At 34.2% G+C, this 13,749-nt stretch overlaps 1 protein-coding gene across 5 annotated transcripts in view; it reads right to left on the bottom strand.

Moving 5' to 3' along the window:
• Positions 1-13,749, bottom strand: part of CSMD3 (CUB and Sushi multiple domains 3) — a 593,532-nt gene that overhangs the window by 370,233 nt on the left and 209,550 nt on the right. For all 5 annotated transcript variants that reach the window (XM_064706591.1, XM_064706593.1, XM_064706594.1 and 2 more), the window contains exon 6: positions 10,881-10,993. In XM_064706591.1, the coding sequence (XP_064562661.1) occupies positions 10,881-10,993 (113 nt within the window). The remainder of the gene's footprint in view (positions 1-10,880; positions 10,994-13,749) is intronic.

Genomic DNA, 13,749 nt, shown 5'->3' with positions numbered 1-13,749 from the left:
AGAGAAATGGATCCTCTGGGTGAACTGTTCAATGGATGACAAATTGCTTGGACAGTTGTGTCCAGAGGGTAATGTTCTGGACAGTTTAGTGTTCTGACAGGCATGATAGAAAAGTGGTTTCCCTTGGGGGCCCATATGGGGATCAGTACTATTTAGTGTCTTCATCAGTGATATATACTGAGGCATTGAGCGCACCCTCAGCCAGTTTGAAGACGACAAGAAGCCAAGTGCTGTGGTTGACATGTGACAGGGATGGGATGCCATTCATAGAGACCTGGACAAGTCTGAGAAATGGCCTATGAGAACCTCATTAAACTGAACAATGCCAAGCACAAGGTGCTGTTACTGGCTCAGGGCAAACCCAGGGATCAATACAGCCTGGGAGATGACTGGATCGAGAGCAGCCCTGTTAAGGAGCCAGCGGTGCTGGAGGATGGGAAGCTGGACATGACCCAGCAATGTGCACTGGCAGCCCTGAAGGCCAATGGTATCCAGGGCTGCATCAAAAGCAGCATGGGCAGCAGGGCTAGGGAAGGGATTCTGCCACTCTACTCTCCATGGGATGAGACCCCATCTGGAGTGCTGCATCCAGATCTGGGCCCTCAGCACAGGAAGAGCATAGACCTGTTACAGAAGGTCCAAAGGAGAGCCATGAACATAATTTGATAGATGAAGAACCTCTCCTACGAAGAAAAGCTGAGAGAATTCAGCCTCAGGAAAAGAGATTTATCCTGGCTGACTGTTCAATCCAGCTAGCACAGACTAGATTTCAACCAGAGTATGTATCATATAAGAAGTCATAATTATTCAACATAATCCCTTCAGGTTCAATCTCCTTATTACTACCCATCATGTCACCTAAATCTTTCTTTCACAATCCCTCACTCTCCACTCTAACCACTTTACTTGGCTCTCTGTCTTTCTTCTACATACTTAGAAAATTAATTTTCTGAAAAGGTATTAGCAATGTTCATATTGACCTGGGATCCAGACCAAAAACAATATACATTTTGGCATCTATAAAACTAAACAAGTACATTAGAAAGAAACATACAATACAACAAACATCAGTGCTAGAAACACTTTAGTATTCAGACTGCTATTCTAGTTTGCTCTGACATTTTTCAGACAGAGGACTTTTACTTTTCTTTTAAATATGAATGGTACTGAAATTTCACATAATAAAAATCTAAGAAATTGTATAACTGAGAATCTCTTTGGTACTAGTTAGTGATTTTGCACATTAACAAATTCCATAGAATAATATTCATTAGTACACAAGTTTTATTACCTCAGCTGTATTTAAGTGAAAACACTTTGCTGAACAAAGATGTATGTTGAAAAATTTCCTGGTGCTTGTGAATGGGAAAAAAAAATTAATTCCTTCAGCTTTCTCATACTGCTACTGATGCAGTACACAAATAAAGCTGCCAATGTTTTAGAGTATAAAGACACCCATTGACTGGAACTAAAGTGGAGAAAGTGTAACTGGGAATTAGAAAGGTAGTTCAGAAAATTTCATTTCTTACTTGAAATAACATTCATTAAAAGAAAGATTAACTTTTCATTAAATAGACTTGACTCCTTATTTACTGGGAGTACTTTGCAAAAAGTACTTTTACTTCTCAAATTAGATAATCTTAGACTTAATTCTGAAGTGTAATATCAAATGTCCTCACTTGATCTATACTGGGAATGAGTAAAAACCATAGCATCTCATTTAGCACTAAGAAATAACTTCTGGCATAATATCTTGTACAGGTCATTTCCAAATAAATATTTTTACAAATAATAGACCAGGGAGAAACATTTAAAAACACAACAGCTATATTTCACATATATAAACCTAGCCAAGTTATTAATTTAAAATTAAAATTAAAACTACCTAATTACTCCACTTTTATAACCTCAAGGACATGAGGATATGCCTTCTCTCACAAATACAGGTGCTCTCAGTAACTAAATAACATAAAATACCCAGATTAGGTTAAGAGAAGAAAGAGAGACAGAAAGAAAATATATTTCTGAATAATAATTTATGTCATTTAATTTGAAGGTAAATGGAAAAATTTGAGTGTGAGGGTACATAAAAACTCATATTCAGTTACTTCATTATCTAGTTCTCTTCATCTTCCTGTTGTTTTCTTATCAAAATTATTTCTTTCCTTGTGTTTCTGTTCCCTAAGGGTAGAAAATCATCCCTCCAAAATGTAAAATTATCTTCTAGAACTAAAAAAAAATAAAAATTAAATGCTGCGAGGAAGAGGAAGAGAAGGAAATGGGAGTAAATCTTCCAGCAGAAATAAATCCAATGCATCTGATACCAGTGGCACTATTAATTTTAGCATTTAAAATCTGCTTTCTAGAGTTAGACCATATCAGCTTTATTTTCTTTAATGTACAATAAACTTATAATAGTGAAAACTATTAATAAACTAACTTGAATGGCTTCTTACATTCAATTATTAATCATTATAATAATTTTCACAGCTGAAAAATATAAATAATTTAATAAAAAGCCCAAGCATATTATGAGAACATTTGCATGTCAAAAATTTTCCAAGAGGAAACAAAATGTTCCAACATTTAATCTCACCACTAAATATTCTGAATGTAAACAAGTGTTTTATTCCAGGTTTTTCTTTCACTTGTTTTATCATCCTGACATGAACAGATTGTCAGTGCAATACATTACGCTGTTTGATGGCTAAGAAACATACAAATATCTAGGTTAATGTATTAATGTCTTGACCTAATCAATATGAAGAATTTTGAAGGTCTTATAAAGTTTATCTACAATTAATAGAAATTTTCAAGTGCCATAGAAAATTTATTTTCCCAGTAAATTTTCTTTGAATTTTAGTGGACTTCCTTATGAATACACATATGAAATAATTTAATAGGTGTATTATGCATATATATGCAAAAATTTATACAGATACACATTAATATAGGTAAAAATGTAAATATATTATATACGCTTTTATACATTTAAAATATTTTTAATATATTTACATAGGTGTACATATATGTGTATATCTATATTTGTCTATCTATATAAATAGGATCATTAAAGCCACACTGAGGTTTAAATAATTCTTTTCCCTTCCAGAAACCAGAATTCTTCATATTACCAATGGATTTTATAGTTTCAATATTTCATTTTCCTAGTTTTTTCTATTTGTTTAAAATCTTGTATTTAATTTCAATTTCTAAATTCCTGAGCTTTCCACCAATGTTACCCAAATAAAAAAATGCTTTCTAAGCATTACCTAAATGGAAATAAAGAGTAATTCAGTACTTTTTTCTTTTCTTTTGCAGAGGAGTTGAATACAGTCAGTAGTACATAAAGTATTATCATTTACTCTTTTTTTAAACAATAAAGAAGAGTATGCATGCAGAGCAGCAAATGAAACAGAAAGATATTATATTTTGAATGCCTCTAAAATATCGGAGTTTTTTCTTTATGGTAAATATGAAATTAAGAAGATGCATCCATTAAATCATTAAAAATGGAAAGGACAACTCGTTACTGCATCATTTAATGCTCATTCCAGAAGTAAATTACTACCATGTCTTAATACTTAATGTTAGTTCCATTGACTTTTTTAAAGGAAATATGATGTTACTTGAAGTAAAAAAAAAAAAAAATTAAAATTAGATCTCTCTGGGTTTTTACACAGTATCAGAACTAACTCTCAATAGTGGTGTTATTAAAATCTAACATTGGGGGAACTCTGCTAGTAAGTTCTTTAAATTTGGAAATGCTCAACAAAATGTAACATTTTTTCTCTTCTACAACTTGATTAGAACAAAGTCAATGTCATTCTGTGCACTGTAATTGTGTGGGTATATAATTGCGAATAAAAGACATCTCAAGGGTGCAAGGGTGAAAAATAATCTGTTTAGAAAATATATCTCAGTATGAGATGAAGTGGAGCTGAAAGACCTGGGACTATAAAAATCCACTAAAAACATTTTCTTATATGCCGATCCATACAATTTAATCTCTTGTTATGCCTGGAGGGGAAAAAAAAAGTACTTCTGAGAGACTCTGGTAGTTTCAGTCTATGAAGAGACTCCTGCGTCCATTGCAAAATCAGGTAGCCATCTGTGCTGCACTGACAAAAGAATTTCAAGATCTTAAAAGTCACAGACTCAAAATTCTGATAACTAGGTATCTGTCTTTAAAAGTAAATATCTGTCATCTGTCAATATATTATCAATGAAAGCAGCAACTTATTTGCACTGGCCTATGCAGAAGATACTGCCCTTGTCAAAGTAGCAGATTTCTACAAATGCGACTCAAGCGACGCAGTACCTTTCTTTCTTCTAGGGAATCTCAGGCCCTTGAATGTTTTGGTATAGATAAAACATTTCAGTTAGTGATTAGTAAATGCAATCTGAGATTAAAAACCCACATCAGTGTGTCTGTAGTTGCACTAGGCATACAAACTACTAGAATAAATGCATATCTAGTCATTGTGTTCTGTGGAATGTAGTGTTTTAATTAATTTTAAAGCACACATCTAAGACAGGTTATAACAGATGCCTATATGCTATTTCTTCCTTCCCATCTTCCAGTTTCTATGCCAGAATGGCATGGGGTCCTGGTTCTTGCTACAATAGAGTGAATTTTCTTCCTAGTTGCTGTTATAGTGCCATGTTTTGGTTTTAGAATGAGAATAGCACACTGATGTTCAATCTCTTGCCGAGCAGTGCTCACTGTGAGTCAAGGACTTTTCAGCTTCTCACGCTGCTCTGCCAGCAAGGAGGATGAGGGTGCACAAGAAGCTGAAAAGGAGCACAGCTGGGAGAGCTGACCCCAGCTGGCCAAAGGAATACCACATGACATCATGTGAACAGAGGATGAGGCAACTTGTCTGGGAGGTGGCAATCACTGCTCAGGGACTGGAATTAAATTAGTTGGCAGGTGGTGAGTTGCTTTGTATCACTAGTTTTGTATATTGTTTTATCATTATTTCCTAACGAAACTACTACTCTCCCATCATTTTCTGTCGTGTTAAATTGGCTTTATCTCAATACATGACTCTCTCCACTGTCTCGCTGGGAGGAAACATCTGCTTGGTGTTTAGGTGTCTGACACACTAAACACTCCACCTCCTGTAAGTTCTGACTTGCCAGCACCATGCAGATGACTCTTCTACTCTAGAACACCTCTACCCAACATCTGCCATGTGGCCAGCTGAATCACTCTGCAGCCCACACTGGCAGGATTAGCAAGGTATGGGGAAGGCTCAGTTAGCCATACATAATTTGAATTGGAGAAACTTTTTAATTTCAAAACATATGTCTTGGTAACACCTTGGTTTGTCTGCCCAAAGAACTTCTGCACTTCTGACACTGCCAAAGAAACACATTGGGTATCTTGGGCGATTTCTGTGGTGCATCAGAGCACATATATACAGGCAGAGTTCTTCACAGCTCTCCAGCTTTAATGGGTATGCAGACACCTATAGGCGTCTAAACAAAAATCTTGCCTATATCTCTGTTACAGCTGCTAGTCTTTCAGCAGTAGTACAGTGTAGTGGTTGTTGCAATAGCTTTTGAGATAAGAAATGAATGACAAAATCCTGATTAAATTGCCGAATGTTGAGAAAAAAAGTGATAAAGACAGTTTTCCCCTTCTGGCAACTCTAGCCATGATGTTGTAAGGCAGCTTAGTACTATTGTTCTTTACCTGATTGGCAATTGCTTTACATTCTTTCTGAAAGCAAAACCAAGAAAAAAAGATTAAGAAGAGCTAACTCCATAAATAATTTATGGATGAAGATACATTTCTATTAATAAACAAAATGACAGAAAGAAAAAGAAAGTAACAATAGAAAATCAAGCAGAGCAAGAAGAAACTTTTCAACATCTTTTTCTTCATATTTCATCCCTCATTTAAGGTGCTCACATTTATCCAACCTCAGCTCCACATAGTTGTCTGTAAAGTCTGAAGGAGAGTAACCATTTGCATACTTTTAAATACGAGCAAGACAACTAAATTTTATTTTGTTCTGAAATGCTCATGGATGTATTTCATGGCTTCATTTGTATTTTCTTATAAGCAAATATTCTTAATGGATTGCAAATGTGCACTCAATTTATGTATTTGATACTATTTTGCTCAAAGTGGAAGCATGAGTTTGCACATGGCTTAAACAGAGGTAAAAAAACAAGGGAAGGAAACAAAATCACTTAAGAAATGGATTTCACAAGTTAAATGATTGGCAATTGTAGGGCTACTGTTGAGACTTTCCAGAGCTTAAGGAAGAATTAAGGTAGAGAGTGAGAGGAAAAGGATTCTGGATCTAAAAAGATAGCAAAGTTAAAGATGCTTAAAGTAACGTCTAACTATCAGAAAATGAAGATTTTTTTTTTTTTTTCTGAAAGCCCTTTCTGAATTTTGGTATGCTTTATATCAAGATTGAAGTTTGTGTATGCTAGTCAGTAAGACCAGATGCTGTGAAGCTAACTTAATCCCTTCTGCCCACTTAGATAATATTATGGATTCATACATAAAAGATGGAGTGCAAAAAGTAACCAAAAGAAAGCAACAACCAAAAGGAACTGGAAATGGAAGGAGTAAAAGAGCGCAACTAATTTTAGAAACAGCAAAAGAGGATTGCTGGTGCCAAGAAACAGTGAAGCAGCTGCTTCTAGAAGATCCAAAGAAGCTTTTGTTCTACTTCAGCCAACAGTTTCTGACTCAAAGGGAGTTTTAACAAGGCAACAAGAAGAGAAAGCATCAAGGCAAGGAACTCTCAGTGAATAGAAAGAAGTGCTGAAACACAGATGACCAGACAACACAACCTAGGTAGGGAAATATTTTCATTCTCCTGCAATTGAAATTTCTTGCTGAACTTTCTCTGCTAATCACATTGGTTATTGTTTACCAATGTATTTTAAATATTGTATAAATGAATACCTTTAATGAATAAAATTGCCTATTAAAAGAAAGTAATACACATAACTCACATGACTGCTTACTTCAATGAAGTTGAGAGCTTCCCACAGTTTCATGTACCTCATCAGATTTCATTTTTTCTGTATAAGTCAATTAGGAAAAAAAAAAAAAAAAAACAAAAACTTTAAGGGCTTTAAAGGTTCCTGCTTATTTGCAAGATCTTAAACAGAAAATTAGTGAAATATATTTAATTACATTAAAAATGTGTTTAGAAAAAAATGTGCAATACCCTAGGTTTTCTATTTTTTTGTTGCTCTGGGGTTTTTTTCAATAGGCAACTATATTTTGACTTGCAGTGCATCACTTTTAGTCTTCTTTTCAAATGTCTAGGCCACAACAGCTTTAGGTATTACAGTGAAGCTCAGCTAGGTGAGGCTGCCTTATGAAAAAGAATCTTAAAAAATAGTTTTCATAAACTTAAGAGATCAGAAGGGAATACGACTGTAATCAGTATAAATGCCAGGGGTTTGGTAGCAGAGGAGTATAGGGCTGAACGTATCACCTCTCCCTTGAGCAGACACTAAGCTGTCCCATGCTGGTCACAACTGGCCACATCTGGCTCCACAATGGACCCACCACAGTACACAAGTGAGTCCATCCGTAGAATTTGTGGCATTTCTATGAAGATGTATTTAAGATAAGGCAATAAACACTGAGGGAAAAAACAAGATCAGAGCATGCTCCGTTCCAGAGCTAGTAATACCCTCAAAGGGTTTGCAGTCCATGGATAAGCCACAGAGAACCAGGTTCTTCCCCTAAGAGGCAATGATTCATGGTCAATGTACATCAAGGCAGAAGAAATACGTAAGAGGGAAGAAATGGCAGAAGAAAAGAGTGAGAAATGAGGAGCAGCAGAAAATTAACTCCTACACTTTCACCTGAACCTCCTGCACTGGCTCACGTCACCAAAGAGACAAAGAGTAATCTGTGGTCAAATACAGGAAGGGAAGTGTTTGGAATGAAGTTAAGCTTTCAGAAGAGGCGAGTAAACGTGTTTTTCATAAATTTTTTACTATTTGTCTTTGTTTTCCAACACCCAAAACAGTCATTAAAAGGTTTTATAATAAGGCCATTTTTTCCAGGACAGTTGTTGGTGAGTGATTTGCCACATCTTCATTCCAGCCATGAAACTTCTCACTCTTGTTCTTCCTATTTTGTCCCATTGTACTCTGAGGATGGTGTGAGTGAGTGAGTGAGTGAGTGAGTGAGTGAGTGAGTGATGGTGAGAGGGCCTCATTGCTGCTTATGGTTAAACCATGACCCAAATACACCAACAAAATGCGCACTACTGCAAACAAAATCAGTAAACCAAAGGAGTGATTAGTTGAAAAGGGTACTGCAGTGCCACGCAGTGACAGACTAAAATTATGCAGTGTTCTGAAGTTCAGAATTTGAATTCCAAGTCCTTAAAAACATGTAACAATAGGCTAAAGAAAATTAAACTAGAAGAAGTACCAAGAAATTAGTAAGTCTGTTTATAGTGGTAATATGTAGCAAACATTATGTTTCAGGAACTCAGAAAGAAGTTACAGTCAATCTACATCAATTAATCAGGAGAAGGACCTACGTTTCAACACAGTTACTACAGTGTAGCACTCTGATAAAAAAAAGCTATTGAAAGAATTAACATATTCCCTCTCAAAAGTAATACAGAAATAAACTCTTGAGAATGAGTCAAGCCCTTGTACTACATGACATTTTGCAATACTTTTAATATTTTTGTCAATTATCTGATTTTCAGAAAACTCACGTCACAAAATAAATGAAATTAAAATTTGAAAATTGTCCTTACAAAAAGGCTTAAAGTTATCTCTAACTGAAAAATTTAAGGTTATAGTTCTCAAAAAACCTGAAATACTTTGTGCTATATATTTAATGTTTATTTTCTAACTGTAGGAAGGTTTTTTAATATATCCCATCCCTAACAGTGTTCATGGCAGAGTTTGAGCAACCTGGTCTAGTGGAAGTTTCCCTGCTCATGGCACAGGGGTTGGAACTAAATGGTCTTAAAAGTCCCTTCCAACCTAAACCATTCTATGAAACGTATTTAATTTCCTTACACTCTCTTCTTTAGTCTACCATTAACCTACCAGAAAATACACTTCTCTATTATCTGAACATGAATTTTTCTATTTTCTACTATCAAGGTTATTTTTTAATGATCATATAGACTTGAGTATGCATATTTAATTCCTTTACATGCTAATTTTTTTTTTACTCCCTACATTTATTTTAGTGTAGCAGAAGATATTTTCTTCATTTGGAGTATGATGGGCTGTTGCAGCATTTGACAACTTGCTATTTAGTCCACTTTAACACACATTCAGCAATACACAATTAAATCTTAAATGAGTAAACCAAAATAGGAAAACCACTATTATTTAATCACTACATTCTTAGGCAGTAAGGAGAAATAGAAGACACACAGCGTATTCAAATCTCCCACAACTACAAATTCATATGTTTTATGGGTCTTGGGTAGAACACATATTTAAAAATAAACATAATCCTGTTCTCTTTCATTAGCTATTACCTCACATTTTTGGGAGGAATGCATGTATGTTTACCATGAGACATTGTTTGCTCTTCTTTTCTCATTAGCTCAAAAGAAGTAGCTCAACAATCCAAAACACTCCAAAAATACTTATCACATGGTTTCTCAATTGTGGGGTAGATTTATTACAGAGAATTCCTATTTCCTATCTTTTTACAGTTCCATAAGCTAGCAACTTCTTAATAGAGAGTGGTTTATCATACGTGGTATGAAAGATATCATGCAAAAAATGAGTCAATGTTTTCATAAATCATTATAGCAGCCCTGAAGCTACATTAAGAAAGTTTCTTTCATTTAAATTCATTCAGAATACACATTCCAGAACATCTATTAACTCAGGAAGTCCAAATAAGGATATACAATACCTGCTGAAAGTAGTAATAATTTTTTTCTATTCTTGTTTAGAATGTGCTATCTGAGGCAATCACACAGAGTTGTAAAACTTGCTATTATCAAAGATCAAATTAAAAACATTAGTCATAGGCTTTAGATATTTGCATTTTTTGCGTTACTTGACTAATTTTATCAGATTCCAAAAAACTTTATACAACTTATTTCTTTCTATGCTAGATTTTCTATAAGAAACTGTAAAAAACATTCCTGAACTAGATCTTGGTAGGAATGCCATGATGTTTTTCATCAGATAAATGAAAAAAGCACTAAAACACAAAAAGGGGCTACTGTTTCCTGAAGATCCATTGATACACTGTGGATATTGAAAAATATTATTTGTAGTACTACCTCGCACTACTGACATTTAGTTTCCATTAGCACTTCATAATTAGAATGACCTTGTTTCAAACAGTGACATTCCCAAAATTATGCTTCAGATGCTTTCCCTCTAACTCAAAATAAATGTTTGTTCATAAAAACTGTGAGTAAGAATCTTTCTGGTTAATTAAAACTTTAATAATGCAAAGTATTCCAAAACATAGTAAAAAGTAATAGTGATTAAATGCTACTTTAGTAAACAGAAACTTACTGCTTTACAAATATGACTTATATAACTCTAGTGCCATTCCTATAATTTAATGATAAAGACATTCTCTCTGTTACTGTTCCATAGTATTTTTCAGAATATTAGGACCATTTTAAAAGCTAAGTACTTGCACAGGTTAAAGTAAAGCAGGGATCTCCCATAATATTTTTTGGTACCTGAATTTAGATACACTAGGTAACACACCATCCATATTCTAACAGACTGTAACTTGATATAGCAGGTTGAAAAACGAGCTATACTTTTTTTTTTTGAGGTGCTTTTTTTAATGTAACCCTTCCCATTTCCTAAAACTTCAGGTATTATTTTTTTCTAACAAATACAGCCACAATTAAAATTTATTTCTTTAAATGTACCTTGGTAGTGGGCACTAAATCCACGGTATCGGTGATTGCTGTCTGTTACAAAATGTAGTCTGAGCCAGTTTTTGTTGCTTATAACTGGAGGAGGTATATTCATTCCAGAGAGCCTGAAATAAAACAAATAAATAAAAAAATTTAATAAAGGATCTCAATATTATCTGGAAAATTTTTATATCCAAACTAGCATTCATTGACATGCCCTCTGTGAGACTTTTTATTTATTGGTTAGTAGCATTTCAACAAGCATGAGCAGACAAAATTGTACATTATGCCAGACCAAGTGATGGGATACAAATCAGTGCTAAGCCAGAAACTACACAACCATGTTATTGGTCAGGCACAGCACTGTAAAGATGGAAGTACATGGCACTGAGACTAGAAAGAATTTGTGTCAATACAGGTGAGATAATGGGCCAGACAGAACACTGCTCTGGGCACCAGGGAAAGGTTTGTACCTTGTGACTTTCACCTTCAAGACATGGAAGAAGAGAGCTTAGGTTATGCAAACTACTATCTAAAATGATAAAATAGACATCTACTTTTCAAGAGTAATTAATTTTTTATTTTTAGGGTATAAAGATAAAAGAAATATTCCATCACTTGTGTGGATTTGAAAATTAATTGTTAGATGTACAAGAAGAGTAGAGAATTCTAGTGGATTCACCCCAGCTAGCAGTCAGGCACCACACAGCTGCTCACTCCCTTCCTTCCCTGTCCCAAACAATTGTAAAGGGAGAGAACAGGAAGAGCAAAAGCAAGAAAGACACTTCAAAAGACAGTTTTGTAAGTGAAGAGTTGAGAAAAAAAGGAAGTGATACAAAAGTGAAAATTGACAATATTCCACAAATAGATCAATAAAAATGGTCTCTAATGATTAGCAGCTGTCTCTCAGCACTGCTAATTTTTTATTGCTGACCATGAAGTTATATGATATGAAATATCCTTTTGGTCAATTTGGCTCTGTTTATTTTTTTTCCCTTCCCAGAATCCGATCTATGCCAGGTCTACTCACTAAGGGGAAGGAGGAGGGGGCAGAGGATGCCTTGGTGCTGTGCAAGCACAGTTTAGAAGCAGCCCCTACACTGTTGTGCTATCGACTCTGGTTTAGCCACAAATCCAAACTATAGCACCTTATAGGCTTCTATGAAAACAATTAATTATGGGCCATTAGACCCAGTATAAACAATTACCTGGATTTTTTTTTTAATGTTTTGTATGTTTTTGTATTGTTCTGTTTGTTTTTTAGCATAAGGATATTGCTCCAATTATAGTAGCATTCATCTTGACTGGCTCATTAAGAAGGTCTGAATTTAAGCTCTTTTTTGTGTAGTGGTTTTTTTCTTTTCCTTGTTGTTGTTACTTTATTTTTAAATGATATATCATGTTTTAAAAAAGGAGAATAAAGTTTAGATAAAAAATTCTTCCATCAAAGCAGTAATTCAATACACATTTCTCACCAAAACCAGAAAGATAAGTCACATCTTCAGAATGTCAACATACTTACCTATGCTCTTCCATTTAGTTATAAACAGAACTCTTCCTGTAGTTAAAATAAAATACTAGCCAACAAGTATGCCATTTCATGTTCAGAAATAATGGATTCCTATTTTATTTTGAGAAAAACTGTATTCATAATAAATCAATTCTGAAGGTATTTTTTGAGTGAAATAAAACCCCAAACCTTGCTTAAATAAATAACTAATAAGTTTGTATAGGAACTATTCTGTGGGGAAGACTTTTGAAATAATAACAGTTTAGAGGTAGTGTTCTTTTCATCTTTTCCTACTCACTTTACCTCAAAACAAAACATGTTTAAGACAACTTCCCAAATTTCTGAAACTGTAGTAGTACCTTGTTCCCTCAGGCACTGATATAAATGACATCTATTGACTGACACCATAGGCTATTAAAACTCCTTCACATGCTTGCAAAAGGATGTTTTTATACTGTGGAAACATATTAGCTCACATAATTCATTTCAGTTGAACAACACATAGAATCTAAGTTTTTTGAGCTTATAAAATTGACTTTCAATTTTAGATCCAAGAAACCCAGATGATGAAGTTAAAAAAAAAACCAAACCAAACCAACCAAACAAAAAAATAGTGCTATTAGATTGCAACAGGATGTGGTATAAGATTGCAACAGAATGCACATTGCTCTGTACTAAAGTCATATGCAGTAGCATATATATAAAGTGTAAGAGACAGAAGCCTACACGTTTCAATTAGAAAACATCAAATATTTCTGCATTTTCCTCGTGAATTTTAGAATAAAGCACACTTTTAAACAGATAGAAAGTGGCTTTAGTTGCTACACATTTAGTGTTACAGATAGAAGTGTGCTTTAATTTGTGGCATCTTTTTTGGAAGGCAGAGGTTAGGGTATCCTTTATGGCACAGTTATTTCTCTCTACAATAATATTACCTAATGATGCAAGAGGAAATAGCCCTTTTATTTAAATTCTCACTCTATAAATAATTGTTAGGCAATGTAGAGACAGAGGCAACAACCTTTCACTGCTTGCATATTTTAGAATAAACTCATTACTGGAAGAGGTCTTACTGAACAATTGAAGTAAAATAAGTCTGTAAAACACATTTCCTAACCTGTATTTTGACTCATATATTCTGCCTATAAGAAGGTTTCTTTTCAATAATCACAAAACTATGTGAAAAATAAATTGCATGTTTATTGTCCAAGACATGAGAAAATATTACCCTAGACATTTAAATATGTTCACAGTAAAATATTAATTTTGTTTCTAAAATAACTAAAAATCTAGCTTACCTATCAAATCGGGTATTTACTAATATATGCATCCTTACATCTATGCTGACACCTAATTAAATTCACAGTTCCT

Source organism: Zonotrichia leucophrys, chromosome 2, assembly GCF_028769735.1.
Source record: "Zonotrichia leucophrys gambelii isolate GWCS_2022_RI chromosome 2, RI_Zleu_2.0, whole genome shotgun sequence".
Lineage (NCBI taxonomy): Eukaryota > Metazoa > Chordata > Aves > Passeriformes > Passerellidae > Zonotrichia > Zonotrichia leucophrys.
Note: the sequence above shows the minus strand (reverse complement) of the source record. Positions and strands in the feature narration are given on the sequence as shown.